Here is an 18,832-nt window from a genome sequence, read left to right on the forward strand (position 1 = left end):
TATTATGACCCCCATTAGTTCCTGTCAAGGCAGCAGCTACTCTTCCTGGGGTTTATTATGGATCCCATTAGTTCCTGCCAAGGCAGCAGCTACTCTTCCTGGGGTTTACTATGGATCCCATTAGTTCCTGTTGCCAAGGCAGCAGCTACTCTTCCTGGGGTTTATTATGGATCCCCATTAGTTCCTGCCAAGGCAGCAGCTACTCTTCCTGGGGTTTATTATGGATCTCCATTAGTTCCTGCCAAGGCAGCAGCTACTCTTCCTGGGGTTTATTATGGATCCCCATTAGTTCCTGCCAAAGCAGCAGCTACTCTTCCTGGGGTTTATTATGGATCCCCATTAGTTCCTGCCAAGGCAGCAGCTACTCTTCCTGGGGTTTATTATGGATCCACATTAGTTCCTGCCAAGGCAGCAGCTACTCTTCCTGGGGTTTATTATGACCCCCATTAGTTCCTGTCAAGGCAGCAGCTACTCTTCCTGGGGTTTATTATGGATCCCATTAGTTCCTGTCAAGACAGCAGCTACTCTTCCTGGGGTTTATTATGGATCCCCATTAGTTCCTGTCAAGGCAGCAGCTACTCTTCCTGGGGTTTATTAAGGATCCCCATTAGGTCCTACCAAGGCAGCAGCTACTCTTCCTGGGGTCCAGTAAAATGAAGGCAGTTATGCATTTTTTAAAACATTACAACACATTCATTACAGATTTCACTTTCCTAATTTCGTCTTTGTGGCACCTGACCACATCAAATCAAATCATATCAAATTTATTTATAACGCCCTTCTTACATCAGCCGATGTCACAAAGTGCTGTGCAGAAACCCAGCCTAAAACCCCGAAACAGCAAGCAATGCAGGTGTAGAAGCACGGTGGCTAGGAAAAACTCCCTAGAAAGGCCAAAACCTAGGAAGAAACCAAGAGAGGAACCAGGCTATGAGGGGTGGCCAGTCCTCTTCTGGCTGTGCCGGGTGGAGATTATAACAGAACATGGCCAAGATGTTCAAATGTTCATAAATGACCAGCATGGTCAAATAATAATAATCACAGTAGTTGTCGAGGGTGCAACAGGTCAGCACCTCAGGAGTAAATGTCAGTTGGCTTTTCATAGCCGATCATTAAGAGTATCTCTACCGCTCCTGCGGTCTCTAGAGAGTTGAAAACAGCAGGTCTGGGACAAGGTAGCACGTCCGGTGAACAGGTCAGGGTTCCATAGCCGCAGGCAGAAAAGTTGAAACTGGAGCAGCAGCATGGCCAGGTGGACTGGGGACAGCAAGGAGTCATCATGCCAGGTAGTCCTGAGGCATGGTCCTAGGGCTCATGTCCTCCGAGAGAGAGAAAGAAAGAGAGAATTAGAGAGAGCATACTTAAATTCACACAGGACATCGGATAAGACAGGAGAAGTCCTCCAGATATAACAAACTGACCCCAGCCCCCCGACACATAAACTACTGCAACATAAATACTGGAGGCTGAGACAGGAGGGGTCAGGAGACACTGTGGCCCCATCCAATGATACCCCCGGACAGGGCCAAACAGGCAGGATATAACCCCACCCACTTTGCCAAAGCACAGCCCCCACACAACTAGAGGGAAATCTTCAACCACCAGTTGGAGACACAGCCTGGCTAGGTGGTGTAGAGAGAGTTCCTCCCTGGGGGAGACACAGCCTGGCTAGGTGGTGTAGAGAGAGTTCCTCCCTGGGGGAGACACAGCCTGGCTAGGTGCTGTAGAGAGAGTTCCTCCCTGGGGGAGACACAGCCTGGCTAGGTGGTGTAGAGAGAGTTCCTCCCTGGGGGAGACACAGCCTGGCTAGGTGGTGTAGAGAGAGTTCCTCCCTGGTGGAGACACAGCCTGGCTAGGTGGTGTAGAGAGAGTTCCTCCCTGGGGGAGACACAGCCTGGCTAGGTGGTGTAGAGAGAGTTCCTCCCTGGGGGAGACACAGCCTGGCTAGGTGGTGTAGAGAGAGTTCCTCCCTGGGGGAGACACAGCCTGGCTAGGTGCTGTAGAGAGAGTTCCTCCCTGGGGGAGACACAGCCTGGCTAGGTGGTGTAGAGAGAGTTCCTCCCTGGGGGAGACACAGCCTGGCTAGGTGGTGTAGAGAGAGTTCCTCCCTGGAGAATGGGAGCTGCAGCCATGACATCAAGGTGGTGTAACTAGTCACCACATGTCCACGTCACCCTCACTCAACCTTGGTTCCCAGGTCATCACACCTCCAGTTTAATGTCACACATACTTACCAACCTGGCTAAATGACACCTGATCTCTTCAGTAAGCCGCCAGTCCAACCAGACGCTGTTATCATTATTAGTGTCAAACAGGTTGAGACCAGGTGATACATTGTTATTAGTTCCTCTGTTTAAACAGGAGGCCATTCAGATTCACCCTGTCCACGGGAAGTGTCCCAAATCGCACCCTATTCCCATTTGTAGTGCACTACTTTAGACCAGGGTTTATAGAGCTCCTCCTGGCCCCTGATCTCACCCATATGGGCTCTGGTCCTAAAGTAGTGCACTATATAGGGACTAGGGAGCCATCTGGTCTGCCGTGAAGACACACAGGAGGAGATGGATGACTGGTCTGAGGGGTAGCAGGTGCACTATATAGGGACTAGGGAGCCATCTGGTCTGCCGTGAAGACACACAGGAGGAGATGGATGACTGGTCTGAGGGGTAGCAGGTGCACTATATAGGGACTAGGGAGCCATTTGGTCTGCCGTGAAGACACACAGGAGGAGATGGACGACTGGTCTGAGGGGTAGCAGGTGCACTATATAGGGACTAGGGAGCCATCTGGTCTGCCGTGAAGACACACAGGAGGAGATGGATGACTGGTCTGAGGGGTAGCAGGTGCACTATATAGGGACTAGGGAGCCATTTGGTCTGCCGTGAAGACACACAGGAGGAGATGGATGACTGGTCTGAGGGGTAGCAGGTGCACTATATAGGGACTAGGGAGCCATCTGGTCTGCCGTGAAGACACACAGGAGGAGATGGATGACTGGTCTGAGGGGTAGCAGGTGCACTATATAGGGACTAGGGAGCCATTTGGTCTGCCGTGAAGACACACAGGAGGAGATGGATGACTGGTCTGAGGGGTAGCAGGTGTACTATATAGGGACTAGGGAGCCATCTGGTCTGCCGTGAAGACACACAGGAGGAGATGGATGACTGGTCTGAGGGGTAGCAGGTGCACTATATAGGGACTAGGGAGCCATCTGGTCTGCCGTGAAGACACACAGGAGGAGATGGATGACTGGTCTGAGGGGTAGCAGGTGCACTATATAGGGACTAGGGAGCCATCTGGTCTGCCGTGAAGACACACAGGAGGAGATGGATGACTGGTCTGAGGGGTAGCAGGTGCACTATATAGGGACTAGGGAGCCATCTGGTCTGCCGTGAAGACACACAGGAGGAGATGGATGACTGGTCTGAGGGGTAGCAGGTGCACTATATAGGGACTAGGGAGCCATTTGGTCTGCCATGAAGACACACAGGAGGAGATGGATGACTGGTCTGAGGGGTAGCAGGTGCACTATATAGGGACTAGGGAGCCATCTGGTCTGCCGTGAAGACACACAGGAGGAGATGGATGACTGGTCTGAGGGGTAGCAGGTGCACTATATAGGGACTAGGGAGCCATTTGGTCTGCCGTGAAGACACACAGGAGGAGATGGATGACTGGTCTGAGGGGTAGCAGGTATCCTAGTGGTTAGAGAGGTGAGCCAGCAGCAGAGGGTTTCTGGTATTAAATCCTAGATTTGCCTGTCGTTGTGCTCTTGAGGAAGAGCACCCCCCCCCCCCCCCCCCATAACAACAGCTCCCCAGGCACCTAGTGGGGCAGCCCCCCACACCTCTCCATAACCTGTTTATGTCTACCTGTCTGTCTGTCTTTATGCCTGCCTGTCTGCCTGTCTGCCTGTCTATATGTCTGTCTTTATGCCTGCCTGTATGCCTGTCTGCCTGTCTATATGTCTGTCTTTATGCCTGCCTGTCTGCCTGTCTGCCTGTCTATATGTCTGTCTTTATGCCTGCCTGTCTGCCTGTCTGCCTGTCTGCCTGTCTATATGTCTGTCTTTATGCCTGCCTGTATGCCTGTCTGCCTGTCTGTCTGTATGCCTGTATGCCTGTCTGCCTGTCTGTATGCCTGTATGCCTGTCTGTCTGTATGCCTGTATGCCTGTCTGTCTGTATGCCTGTATGCCTGTCTGTCTGTATGCCTGTATGCCTGTATGCCTGTCTGTCTGTATGCCTGTATGCCTGTCTGTCTGTTTGCCTGTATGCCTGTCTGTCTGTATGCCTGTATGCCTGTCTGTCTGTATGCCTGTATGCCTGTCTGTCTGTATGCCTGTATGCCTGTCTGTCTGTATGCCTGTATGCCTGTCTGTCTGTATGCCTGTATGCCTGTCTGTCTGTATGCCTGTATGCCTGTATGCCTGTCTGTCTGTATGCCTGTATGCCTGTCTGTCTGTATGCCTGTATGCCTGTCTGTCTGTATGCCTGTATGCCTGTATGCCTGTATGCCTGTCTGTCTGTATGCCTGTATGTCTGTATGTCTTCATGTCTGTACTGTATGTCTGTCTGTATGCCTGTCTGTCTGTATGCCTGTATGCCTGTCTGTCTGTATGCCTGTCTGTCTGTATGCCTGTATGCCTGTATGCCTGTCTGTCTGTATGCCTGTATGCCTGTATGCCTGTCTGTCTGTATGCCTGTATGCCTGTCTGTCTGTATGCCTGTATGCCTGTATGCCTGTCTGTCTGTATGCCTGTATGCCTGTATGCCTGTCTGTCTGTATGCCTGTGTGTCTGTATGTCTTCATGTCTGTACTGTATGTCTGTCTGTATGCCTGTATGCCTGTCTGTCTGTATGCCTGTCTGTCTGTATGTCTTCATGTCTGTACTGTATGTCTGTCTGTATGCCTGTATGCCTGTCTGTCTGTATGCCTGTATGTCTGTATGTCTTCATGTCTGTACTGTATGTCTGTCTGTATGCCTGTATGCCTGTCTGTCTGTATGCCTGTATGTCTGTATGTCTTCATGTCTGTCTGTATGCCTGTATGCCTGTCTGTCTGTATGCCTGTATGTCTGTATGTCTTCCTGTCTGTCTGTATGCCTGTATGCCTGTCTGTCTGTATGCCTGTATGCCTGTCTGTCTGTATGCCTGTATGTCTGTATGTCTTCATGTCTGTACTGTATGTCTGTCTGTATGCCTGTATGCCTGTCTGTCTGTATGCCTGTATGTCTTCATGTCTGTACTGTATGCCTGTATGCCTGTCTGTCTGTATGCCTGTATGTCTGTATGTCTGTATGCCTGTATGTCTGTATGTCTTCATGTCTGTACTGTATGCCTGTATGCCTGCCTGTCTGTATGCCTGTATGTCTGTATGTCTGTATGCCTGTATGTCTTCATGTCTGTACTGTATGCCTGTATGCCTGTATGTCTGTATGTCTGTATGTCTGTATGTCTTCATGTCTGTACTGTATGCCTGTATGCCTGTCTGTCTGTATGCCTGTATGTCTGTATGTCTGTATGCCTGTATGTCTGTATGTCTTCATGTCTGTACTGTATGCCTGTATGCCTGTCTGTCTGTATGCCTGTATGTCTGTATGTCTTCCTGTCTGTCTGTATGCCTGTATGTCTGTATGCCTGTATGTCTGTATGTCTGTATGTCTTCATGTCTGTACTGTATGTCTGTCTGTATGCCTGTATGCCTGTCTGTCTGTATGCCTGTCTGTCTCTATGTCTTCATGTCTGTACTGTATGTCTGTCTGTATGCCTGTATGCCTGTCTGTCTGTATGCCTGTATGTCTGTATGTCTTCATGTCTGTACTGTATGTCTGTCTGTATGCCTGTATGCCTGTCTGTCTGTATGCCTGTCTGTCTCTATGTCTTCATGTCTGTACTGTATGTCTTCATGTCTGTACTGTATGCCTGTCTGTATGCCTGTATGCCTGTCTGTCTGTATGCCTGTATGTCTGTATGTCTTCATGTCTGTACTGTATGCCTGTCTGTATGCCTGTATGCCTGTCTGTCTGTATGCCTGTATGTCTGTATGTCTTCATGTCTGTACTGTATGTCTGTCTGTATGCCTGTATGTCTGTATGTCTTCATGTCTGTACTGTATGCCTGTATGTCTGTATGTCTTCATGTCTGTACTGTATGCCTGTATGTCTGTATGTCTTCATGTCTGTACTGTATGTCTGTCTGTATGCCTGTATGCCTGTCTGTCTGTATGCCTGTCTGTCTGTATGCCTGTATGCCTGTCTGTCTGTATGCCTGTATGCCTGTCTGTCTGTATGCCTGTATGCCTGTCTGTCTGTATGCCTGTATGTCTGTATGTCTTCATGGCTGTACTGTATGCCTGTATGCCTGTCTGTCTGTATGCCTGTCTGTCTGTATGCCTGTATGCCTGTCTGTCTGTATGCCTGTATGCCTGTATGTCTTCCTGTCTGTCTGTATGCCTGTATGCCTGTCTATCTGTATGCCTGTATGCCTGTCTGTCTGTATGCCTGTATGTCTGTATGTCTTCATGTCTGTACTGTATGTCTGTCTGTATGCCTGTATGCCTGTCTGTCTGTATGCCTGTCTGTCTGTATGCCTGTATGCCTGTCTGTCTGTATGCCTGTATGTCTGTATGTCTTCCTGTCTGTCTGTATGCCTGAATTCCTGTCTGTCTGTATGCCTGTATGTCTGTATGTCTGTATGCCTGTATGTCTGTATGTCTTCATGTCTGTCTGTATGCCTGTCTGTCTGTATGCCTGAATTCCTGTCTGTCTGTGTGTGTGTCTTTCGGAGGACTTGGATTAAAAGCGGAAGACACATTTCAGTGGGAACAATTGACCAATAAAGTGTTAGTTAATACTTTTGCCGTAGTGTGTGTTAATGCTGGACATGAACCACCAGTTTGTTACGTAGGTTCAATTATTTGAATTGCATTTCATTCTGTTTCTTTCTGTGAGCTCAATGCGCATATTGGCAGATAAGCAGCGATGGGCATTACCATCATGGGGCTTTAATTCATTGTTTCATTCTGTGTTGTCACAGCCTTCAACCCACATAATGCATTGTGCATTTAATGTAAAAAACACTCTTTTTTTTTAAAGACATCGAAAACTGTGATTATTTTGCAATAATTGAACTAAAACCAAACCAACCACAAAAAGCACTAATCGCTCAGCACTAGTGTGTGTGTGTAGTGTGTGTCCCTTTACAGCCTGTCTATCAGCCAGGCTCCAGGTGGAATAACACTGTGGTCTGTCAGCCAGGCTCCAGGTGGAATAACACTGTGGTCTGTCAGCCAGGCTCCAGGTGGAATAACACTGTGGTCTGTCAGCCAGGCTCCAGGTGGAATAACACTGTGGTCTGTCAGCCAGGCTCCAGGTGGAATAACACTGTGGTCTGTCAGCCAGGCTCCTGGTGGAATAACACTGTGGTCTGTCAGCCAGGCTCCTGGTGGAATAACACTGTGGTCTGATTTGACTGGTTTCTTAAAGGATAGTATGTCATTGTGTCCTCGGGCAGTTTGGGTTATTATGGGATAGACAGATGGAGAGAGAGAGGGAGGGGGAGAGAGATAGAGAGAAGGAGGGCGAGGGTGGGAGAGAGAGAAAGGGGGGAGAGGGAGGGAGGGAGGTAGAGAGAGGGAGAGGGGGAGAGAGAAAGGGGGAAATAGAGAGGGAGAGATGGAGTGAGGTAGAGGGGGTGGGGAGAGGGGAGAGAGAGAGAAAGGGGGGAGAGAGAGGGAGGGAGGGAGGTAGAGAGGGAGAGGGGGAGAGAGAAAGTGGGAAATAGAGAGGGAGTGAGGGAGAAGGGAGAGAGAGAAAGGGGGAGATAGAGAGGGAGAGAGGGAGAAAGGTTGAGGGAGTGGGGAGAGGGGAGAGAGAGAAAGGGGGGAGATAGAGAGGGAGAGAGGGAGTGAGGTAGAGGGAGAGGAGAGAGAGGGCTGGTCGGTCAGCGGGGTCAGCAGACCATGGTGTCATTAGAATGCAGACCTAACTTAGTTCCTGTCTGCTCTCTCCTCTCCTCGTCTCATTGACTAGAGGACAGAGAGAGAGCAGAGGGAGAGGGATGGAGTGAGACTGGAGAGGGACGAAAAAGAGCAGAAAGAGGAGAAAGGAGAGAGAAAAAAGGAGTTAAAGAGAGGACAGAGAGTAAAGAAAGAGGGTGGGCCTGATAGGCCAATGTTGTTACGGGCGGTGTTTTTACCCAAAACATATTTGCACAAAACAAAAAAACTCTACGCTTCCTAGATCAGAGGAGAATGCTGTTCCGTGTGTAAGACGTTCCAATGCTGAATTATATCAACAACTTCCCTTTGTTGTTGCTAGATGAGGGCGGGAGAGGGGGATACAGAGAGAGGTAGAGAGAGAGAGACAGGGAGAGAGAGAGAGTGATGGAGAGAAGAGAGAGGGAGCGAGGGAAGGGGTACAGAGAGAGGGAGAGAGAGAGACAGGGAGGGAGGGAAGGGGTACAGAGAGAGGGAGAGAGAGAGACAGGGAGGGAGGGAAGGGGTACAGAGAGAGAGAAACAGGGAAGAGAGAGAGAGTGAGAGAGAGACAGGGAAGAGAGAGAGACAGGGAAGAGAGAGAGAGTGAAAAAGAGAGATAGAGAGAGAGAGAGGGAGAGGAGAGAGCGAGAGAGAGAGAGAGAGAGAGAGAGAGGGAGAGGAGAGAGCGAGAGAGAGAGAGAGAGAGAGAGGGGGGGGGGTACAGAAACAGAGTTCTGCAGTATTTATTGGTACAGTTTATTTGCACTGTTCTGTTTCATGTCAACTCTTCTTCTTCCATCCATGTCTTCTGTGACTGTGATCAGTCAGATGACAGACTGAAGCGTTCACCTCAACCTGCATTCATATAGTAAGGATGGCTGCCATCTTATTGGACCCTAACCAACTCTGCTATTTAGTTAGTTTTTTTTCACATTGTTTGTAACTTATTTTGTACATAGTGTTGCTGCTGCCGTCTCTTATGACCGAAAAGAGTTTCTGGACATCAGAACAGCGATTACTCACCTCGAATTGGACAAAGATTATTTTGTCAATGAGTCCGACGAGAAGGATATACTGCTTCTCCGAGACCAGGCCCAAATCCCTGTCAATCGTGTGTAGAAAAGACAGAAATACAGTGGGTAGAGATCAGGGTGCCTTGTGAGAATTATTGGGCGAGTGGGTAACCCGCCTCTCCCATCCGTTCTATTGACCAACGTGCAATCACTGGAGAATAAACTGGATGAGCTCGGATAATAGACAGTTGGCTGGGTTTTCCGTGCATCGGCAGGACAGAACAGCTATGTCTGGTAAGACGAGGGGTGGTGGCGTGTGTCTATTTGTCAATAACAGCAGGTGCCCGATGTCTGATATTAAAGAGGTCTCGAGGTATTGCTCGCCTGCTGTTGACGGATGCCTTGGCCTCATTCTCAACTGGCTTGTAATGGAAGCTGCAGTCACTCTGAGGGACAACCTCTCACATGGCCTGTGATATATTGTCCCGTTGGGAGTTTGGGAGAGTGGACAGGACAGGAAAGGAAAGGAGTGGGTCTGAGGAACATAAGGCATCTAAAGGAAAATTCCTTTTCGGTGATAGGAGAGATTATACGTATAGCTTGGATTCTCACGTGGTCTTTTTATACCTTGATGTTCCATACCCCAGTGGATCCCCACCTTCCAATTCACACACAGGAAAATCTGTTCCCGTGTGTAGGAGTACACCAGATAGTAGTCTCTCAAGGGCTTTTCATTAAGTCTTTATAGCGTTTGATCTGATAAAGATGTGGTTTTATAGATTCAAGGTGAACCAGCGAGACACACACACACAAAACATTCCAGAGGAAGTGGGAGTCACTCAAACGGAGTGATTTTATTTTTTAAAGCTATATCGAAAGCCTTGACGCTTGGGAGTTCAATTTTGGGGACAATTATATTCTAAGAAAAGGAGACGGTTTTAATAAGTTTGAAATGTATAGAATAGGGCTACAATGTTATCATGGAACTAAAGACACGGCATTCACTACTTGAGGATGCTTCACTTTATTGATGACATGACAGGCGTCCATTTTGTTTTGCTTCATTAAATGTATACAGAAAATAACATTTTCAAATCGTCGTAAAAATTTACGCCGTGCTTCTGGAGTCAACGGCTATTCTGTTTTCTGCTCAGTAATTGTTGACCCAATCTGTCGACACGGTCAGTCATAATGTAATCATTTGGTCTACTACAGTATCAGAACATGAGAGATTAGGTCAGTGATAATGTAATCATTTGGTCTACTACAGTATCAGAACATGAGAGATTAGGTCAGTGATAATTTAAACATTTGATCTTCTACAGTATCAGAACATGAGAGATTAGGTCAGTAATAATGTAATCATTTGGTCTACTATGGTATCAGAACATGAGAGATTAGGTCAGTAATAATGTAATCATTTGGTCTACTATGTTATAAGAATACATTCTTTCCTCACCAAAACAAGTAAAACATTGACTGACATTTCATCCGGCCAAGATGTGTAACACGTCTGTATTTGTAAAGGAATGTAATTAGTTGACAGTATCCTAAACTCGTCCCCAGTTGTCCCTTGTGTTTACTGTATGTCAGAATATTGTTACAACAAAACGTACCATGGTCACCCCGTATATCCATTTAGTATTTGATACAGGCCATTGATCCTGTCTTACTGCCCATTGGTCTAACTCTATATGTAGCCCCGCCCACTTGCTTGTGTGTCATTGGGCCGGATTGCACCGGAAATTGGAAGGCAAACGAGACAAATTGGCTGTGCCGTTGTTGCCAGGCTACACAAGGTGGATATTATGGGTCTCTTTAGTAGATCTTAAAGGCGGTGAGCTTTAAGTCCCCTCTGACGCGAACGTAGGTAATGACGTCCAGGACGGAACGGTTGGGGAACTTGATCTCATGTCCATTAGGCATCTCCACTTCAAACACGTCTCCGGTCAGCTTCAGGACAATCTGGAGAGAGAACGGGAGAGAGGAACCCGTCACTATGACAACACATTGACTTACTCTAATACCCACATGGTTTCATTGTTACATCACTATATTCTACGCCTAGTTCAACTCTGACTTGACTAGTTAATTACAGGTTAAATACATTTAAAAATAAATATATGCTGTACTGCAGTACTGGACGCTTGATAATGCAGTCAGTATGACAGAATTAATTAACTAACTACACTGAACAATGCAGTCAGTATGACAGAACTCATAACTAACTACACTGAACAATCTTAAAGGGATAGTTCAGGATTTTGAAAATAAAGCCCTTCATCTACCTCCCCAGAGTCAGATGAACTCGTGGAAACCGTTGTTATGTCTCTGTGTCCCGTATGAAGTTAGAGGTAGTGAATCGCCCAGTATGAAGATAGAGGTAGTGAATCGTCCAGTATGAAGAGGTAGTGAATCGTTCAGTATGAAGAGGTAGTGAATCGTTCAGTATGAAGTTAGAGGTGGTGAATCGTTCAGTATGAAGTTAGAGGTGGTGAATCGTTCAGTATGAAGTTAGAGGTGGTGAATCGTTCAGTATGAAGTTAGAGGTGGTGAATCGTTCAGTATGAAGTTAGAGGTGGTGAATCGTTCAGTATGAAGAGGTAGTGAATCGTCCAGTATGAGGTTAGAGGTGGTGAATCGTTCAGTATGAAGAGGTAGTGAATCGTCCAGTATGAAGAGGTAGTGAATCGTCCAGTATGAAGAGGTAGTGAATCGTCCAGTATGAAGAGGTAGTGAATCGTTCAGTATGAAGAGGTAGTGAATCGTTCAGTATGAAGAGGTAGTGAATCGTTCAGTATGAAGAGGTAGTGAATCGTTCAGTATGAAGAGGTAGTGAATTGTCCAGTATGAAGTTAGAGGTGGTGAATTGTCCAGTATGAAGTTAGAGGTAGTGAATCGTTCAGTATGAAGTTAGAGGTAGTGAATCGTTCAGTATGAAGTTAGAGGTAGTGAATCGTTCAGTATGAAGTTAGAGGTAGTGAATCGTTCAGTATGAAGTTAGAGGTAGTGAATCGTTCAGTATGAAGTTAGAGGTAGTGAATCGTTCAGTATGAAGTTAGAGGTGGTGAATTGTCCAGTATGAAGTTAGAGGTAGTGAATCGTTCAGTATGAAGTTAGAGGTAGTGAATCGTCCAGTATGAAGTTAGAGGTAGTGAATCGTCCAGTATGAAGAGGTAGTGAATCGTCCAGTATGAAGAGGTAGTGAATCGTTCAGTATGAAGTTAGAGGTAGTGAATCGTCCAGTATGAAGAGGTAGTGAATCGTCCAGTATGAAGAGGTAGTGAATCGTCCAGTATGAAGTTAGAGGTAGTGAATCGTTCAGTATGAAGTTAGAGGTAGTGAATCGTTCAGTATGAAGTTAGAGGTAGTGAATCGTTCAGTATGAAGATAGAGGTACTGAATCGTCCAGTATGAAGTTAGAGGTGGTGAATCGTTCAGTATGAAGAGGTAGTGAATCGTTCAGTATGAAGAGGTAGTGAATCGTTCAGTATGAAGAGGTAGTGAATCGTTCAGTATGAAGTTAGAGGTGGTGAATCGTCCAGTATGAAGTTAGAGGTAGTGAATCGTTCAGTATGAAGTTAGAGGTGGTGAATCGTTCAGTATGAAGTTAGAGGTAGTGAATCGTTCAGTATGAAGATAGAGGTAGTGAATCGTTCAGTATGAAGATAGAGGTGGTGAATCGTCCAGTATGAAGATAGAGGTAGTGAATCGTTCAGTATGAAGTTAGAGGTAGTGAATCAGCAAAAAAAGACAGCTAGTCTTCGTGTACAGCTAGCATACGTTCAGTCTTTGCACTAAGCTAGCGCTAACACAAGTTAGCATTGGCACGCAAAACTACCTTTAACCTCTGTCATACTGGACTCAGAGACATAAAAATGTTATCGCAAAAGTTCATCGGACTCATCCCTTTAAGAAATACCACAATGCCCTTTTTTTCCTCAAATATTATATTTTCATTTATTTAAACGTGTGTATATATCCGGACTAACATCCTCCTTGGTCCAGTCGGGTCCCTCTTCCCATCCCAACAATTATTGTCCCACCTTGAAAGTAGAACCCCTTTGGAGGTCACTGTGTTTCTCTCTCTCCTCATGACCCCAGCAGCCGTCAATCCTTGAGTTGCACACAAGCACAGCACCGTCCGTGTCGTCCTTGAAACGGGGGTTGAAGTGCAGCGCCAGGTGATCTTCGTCACGGCCCAGTTCTATCTGGAACCTGAGGGTTCGTTCAACAAGGGAAATCTTTCGTTATCGTGTTTGATTTGTGCTAGCCGCAAACGTTCGGTAACATTAGGAAACAGTTCGAGAAGGGTAGTGTGAGGCGATTGTTTTGGGTCTAAACTGCCGATACAAATAATCATGTGTCCATGTAGGCTTTCTATTGCATGTAGTAGGAATATAAAGTCATTAGCAGTATGACCACAGTAATCCAAGCTGTTTGTTGTTTCACCACAACATTTTGGAATGTTCATTCAAATCTTTCAACTGAAATTGTTGCTAAGTAACCTGTTCGCCCCGAACAGAACCCTTCTTGGACTCACCTCTGGACCTGTGTAACAGGAAGTCACAAGACAAATCATTCCAGAAACCCCACTACATGTCTGCACTTCTCCTACATGAATTGGTTTCACACATACAGTATACTACATACAGTATACTACACACAGTATACTACACATACAGTATACTACACACAGTATACTACATACAGTACACCACACATACAGTATACCACACATACAGTATACCACACATACAGTATACCACACATACAGTATACTACATACAGTATACCACACATACAGTATACTACATACAGTATACCACACATACAGTATACCACACATACAGTATACTACATACAGTATACTACATACAGTATACCACATACAGTATACTACACATACAGTATACTACACATACAGTATACTACATACAGTATACTACACATACAGTATACTACATGCAGTACACCAACACTAAAACATTCTCCATTCTCTAGTCTTTAGAAAAGCATTTGTGGAACTGGTGGTTTGTTTTTCAGTTATTCTTCTAAATGAATGTGATGGGTCTCTGGGTGTGATTTCTAGACCAGACCAGACCAGACCAGACCAAACCAAACCAGACCAGACCAAACCAGTTAAATGTACGTACCCCTTCGCCTCAGGCAGAATCCTCCCCTCCACTTTCAACTGGTCTCCAGCTCTCAGCTTCACATTCTTCAGCTCAAGTTCCTGTTATTGACAAGGAGATAGTTGACTTGTCTTTGAACATAAGGTCAAAGGGATTGTCTTTTAAATGTGTCACGTTTGGTTTGCTTTATGCTATTCAATCATTTCTCTCTGGCTTTTGATAATCATTGTAATCACAAGTTACAGTTTATGTCCCACTAATATTGTATAATGATGTACATAATAGTAACCAGTTAATTTACCCAGCAACAGATATCCCAATGCAGTAGGTTACAAAGCCTGTTCAATATGTAACTTTATTGATAAGAGTATCCACACAAGCATGAAGGTTAATAAGACTTACCATTGGCTTTGCCATGTTGCCACTGGTGGTGGAAAAACAGTCCTGAATCTAGTATGGGATGGGGACAAGAGAAGCCTCTATGCTGAGACACAGAGAGATTTAAAAGGTAAGGTTAAAAGTCCAGCCCCTCCTCTTTCACATATCACTAACTGATTAGCATGATGAGGGGGGTCAAGAGGTACTTCGTGATGATTCAATCCACAGGATGTTTGATTATCTCACTGAGCCTAGAGCCTAATACTGGGCTTTAAGATAATATTTTGTGTCACACGTTGCCCTCTCGACTGGTGTCACTGCTGACAAGGATTGCAAACCGTTCAATTCGCTACAGATAAGCCTAGATGATTCATCTGTGTTCTTACCCTTACTCTAAGTTACACTGCAATATATCTTTTCAGATTTTATATTTTAAAAACAACACTATTGATGTAACTTAAATACATTATTATTTTGTAGTTAAATATAGCAAAGGCTTTGTGATCAAATTCATCAGGGATTATTTCTTGTTAAATCTTGCAGAGTTGCTCATTGATAATTCCACCCAGTCCAGCTCTGGGAATAGGTGACTTCATAAACAATCAGCACATTAAAAACTCTAAATAACAACAGTAGCTATGTGCTTGTGTCAACAAATTGTTGTGATCTTGCAGTAAATTTGCATTACATATTACTTGAGTAACTTACCTTTTGCATCAAACCTACGGTAGCATGAACTCAATTAGACACGCTTGAGCAGAGACTTTAGCAGAAAATTAGCTGAAAATATTCAATATAATTCATTAGAGACAACGCCTGCTCCTTCAATAAATGCTGATTTAGTTTTTCCTCACATACAGGACCAGAAAACGCAAGAAAACAACAGCACATTAATTAATGTTTTACATTTCTTTAAATTAGGTGCAAAATAGCATTATATGAAAAGTGAATTGGCACTGATTATATCACAAATTGTTTGTGAAGTTTCTTCATGTGACCTGCATCAGCCAATAACAGACCAGTTGTTTCTTCATGTGACCTGCATCAGCCAATAACAGACCAGTTGTTTCTTCATGTCACCTGCATCAGCCAATAACAGACCAGTTGTTTCTTCATGTGACCTGCATCAGCCAATAACAGACCAGTTGTTTTTTCATGTGACCTGCATCAGCCAATAACAGACCAGTTGTTTCTTCATGTGACCTGCATCAGCCAATAACAGACCAGTTGATTCTTCATGTGACCTGCATCAGCCAATAACAGACCAGTTGTTTCTTCATGTGACCTGCATCAGCCAATAACAGACCAGTTGTTTCTTCATGTGACCTGCATCAGCCAATAACAGACCAGTTGTTTCTTCATGTGACCTGCATCAGCCAATTTTTTTATTTTTTTTATTTTTATTTCACCTTTATTTAACCAGGTAGGCTAGTTGAGAACAAGTTCTCATTTGCAACTGCGACCTGGCCAACATAAAGCATAGCAGTGTGAACAGACAACAACACAGAGTTACACATGGAGTAAACAATAAACAAGTCAATAACATGGTAGAAAAAAAGAGAATCTATATACAATGTGTGCAAAAGGCATGAGGGGGTAGGCAATAAATCGAATAATTACAATTTAGCAGATTAACACTGGAGTGATAAATCATCCGATGATCATGTGCAAGAAGAGATACTGGTGTGCAAAAGAGCAGAAAAGTAAATAAATAAAAGCAGTTTGGGGGGTGAGGTAGGTAAATTGGGTGGGCTATATACCGATGGACTATGTACAGCTGCAGCGATCGGTTAGCTGCTCGGATAGCAGATGTTTAAAGTTGTTGAGGGAGATAAAAGTCTCCAACTTCAGAGATTTTTGCAATTCGTTCCAGTCGCAGGCAGCAGAGAACTGGAAGAAAAGGCGTCCAAATGAGGTTTTGGCTTTAGGGATGATCAGTGAGATACACCTGCTGGAGCGTGTGCTACGGGTGGGTGTAGCCATCGTGACCAGTGAACTGAGATAAGGCGGCACTTTACCTAGCATAGCCTTGTAGATGACCTGGAGCCAGTGGGTCTGACGACGAACATGTAGCGAGGGCCAGCCGACTAGGGCATACAGGTCGCAGTGGTGGGTCGTATAAGGTGCTTTAGTAACAAAACGGATGGCACTGTGATAAACTGCATCCAGTTTGCTGAGTAGAGTATTGGAAGCTATTTTGTAGATGACATCGCCGAAGTCGAGGATCGGTAGGATAGTCAGTTTTACTAGGGTAAGTTTGGCGGCGTGAGTGAAGGAGGCTTTGTTGCGAAATAGAAAGCCGACTCTAAATTTGATTTTGGATTGGAGATGTTTGATATGAGTCTGGAAGAAGAGTTTGCAGTCTAGCCAGACACCTAGGTACTTATAGATGTCCACATATTCTAGGTCGGAACCGTCCAGGGTGGTGATGCTAGTCGGGCGTGCGGGTGCAGGCAGCGAACGGTTGAAAAGCATGCATTTGGTTTTACTAGCGTTTAAGAGGAGTTGGAGGCCACGGAAGGAGTGTTGTATGGCATTGAAGCTCGTTTGGAGGTTAGATAGCACAGTGTCCAAGGAAGGGCCAGAAGTATACAGAATGGTGTCGTCTGCGTAGAGGTGGATCAGGGAATCGCCCGCAGCAAGAGCAACATCATTGATATATACAGAGAAAAGAGTCGATAACAGAGTCGATAAGTCGATAAGAGTCGATAAGAGTCGATAAGAGTCAATAACAGACCAGTTGTTTCTTCATGTGACCTGCATCAGCCAATAACAGACCAGTTGTTTCTTCATGTGACCTGCATTAGCCAATACCAGACCAGTTGTTTCTTCATGTGACCTGCATCAGCCAATAACAGACCAGTTGTTGCTTCATGTCACCTGCATCAGCCAAAAACAGACCAGTTGATTTTCCATGTGACCTGCATCAGCCAATAACAGACCAGTTGATTTTTCATGTGACCTGCATCAACCAATAACAGACCAGTTGTTTCTTCATGTGACCTGCATCAGCCAATAACAGACCAGTTGTTTCTTCATGTGACCTGCATCAGCCAATAACAGACCAGTTGTTTCTTCATGTGACCTGCATCAGCCAATAACAGACCAGTTGATTCTTCATGTGACCTGCATCAGCCAATAACAGACCAGCTCTGTAAATGATTTACCCCTGCACCTACCCAGTCTCAGTTTGTCTGGTACATATAGTTCTGTAAATGATTTACCCCTGCACCTACCCAGTCTCAGTTTGTCTGGTACATATAGTTCTGTAAATGATTTACCCCTGCACCTACCCAGTCTCAGTTTGTCTGGTACATATAGTTCTGTAAATGATTTACCCCTGCACCTACCCAGTCTCAGTTTGTCTGGTACATATAGCTCTGTAAATGATTTACCCCTGCACCTACCCAGTCTCAGTTTGTCTGGTACATATAGTTCTGTAAATTATTTACCCCTACACCTACCCAGTCTCAGTTTGTCTGGTACATATAGTTCTGTAAATTATTTACCCCTACACCTACCCAGTCTCAGTTTGTCTGGTACATATAGCTCTGTAAATGATTTACCCCTGCACCTACCCAGTCTCAGTTTGTCTGGTACATATAGTTCTGTAAATGATTTACCCCTACACCTACCCAGTCTCAGTTTGTCTGGTACATATAGCTCTGTAAATGATTTACCCCTGCACCTACCCAGTCTCAGTTTGTCTGGTACATATAGTTCTGTAAATGATTTACCCCTACACCTACCCAGTCTCAGTTTGTCTGGTACATATAGCTCTGTAAATGATTTACCCCTACACCTACCCAGTCTCAGTTTGTCTGGTACATATAGCTCTGTAAATGATTCACCTCAGTTTGTCTGGTAAATAAAGCTCTGTAATTGTTGACAGAAGGAATCCATCATTTCAATGAGAGCTGTTTGCAATGACATTGTCCGCTTGGTGTGGCAGTGTGGTGGTAGAACAGTGTGGTGGTGGAACAGTGTGGTGGTGGAACAGTGTGGTGGTGGAACAGTGAGGTGGTGGAACAGTGTGGTGGTAGAACAGTGAGGTGGTGGAACAGTGTGGTGGTAGAACAGTGTGGTGGTAGAACAGTGAGGTGTTGGAACAGTGAGGTGGTAGAACAGTGTGGTGGTGGAACAGTGTGGTGGTGGAACAGTGAGGTGGTAGAACAGTGAGGTGGTGGAACAGTGTGGTGGTAGAACAGTGAGGTGGTGGAACAGTGAGGTGGTGGAACAGTGTGGTGGTAGAACAGTGAGGTGGTGGAACAGTGTGGTGGTGGAACAGTGTGGTGGTGGAACAGTGAGGTGGTAGAACAGTGAGGTG

At 45.4% G+C, this 18,832-nt stretch overlaps 1 protein-coding gene across 1 annotated transcript; it reads right to left on the bottom strand.

Annotated features, from left to right (window-relative positions):
• Positions 1-10,010: 10,010 nt before the first annotated feature.
• LOC120047784 (galectin-1-like) lies at positions 10,011-15,369 on the bottom strand. The gene is made up of 5 exons (XM_038993335.1): positions 15,214-15,369; positions 14,530-14,611; positions 14,149-14,228; positions 13,039-13,210; positions 10,011-10,957 (listed from the first exon to the last, which is right to left on the bottom strand). The coding sequence occupies exons 2-5, from the start codon at positions 14,542-14,544 to the stop codon at positions 10,811-10,813; spliced, it is 414 nt and encodes a 137-aa protein (XP_038849263.1). The 5' UTR covers positions 14,545-14,611; positions 15,214-15,369; the 3' UTR covers positions 10,011-10,810.
• Positions 15,370-18,832: the final 3,463 nt, after the last annotated feature.

The sequence above is a fragment of the Salvelinus namaycush genome, chromosome 5 (assembly GCF_016432855.1).
Source record: "Salvelinus namaycush isolate Seneca chromosome 5, SaNama_1.0, whole genome shotgun sequence".
Classification (NCBI taxonomy): Eukaryota; Metazoa; Chordata; class Actinopteri; order Salmoniformes; family Salmonidae; genus Salvelinus; species Salvelinus namaycush.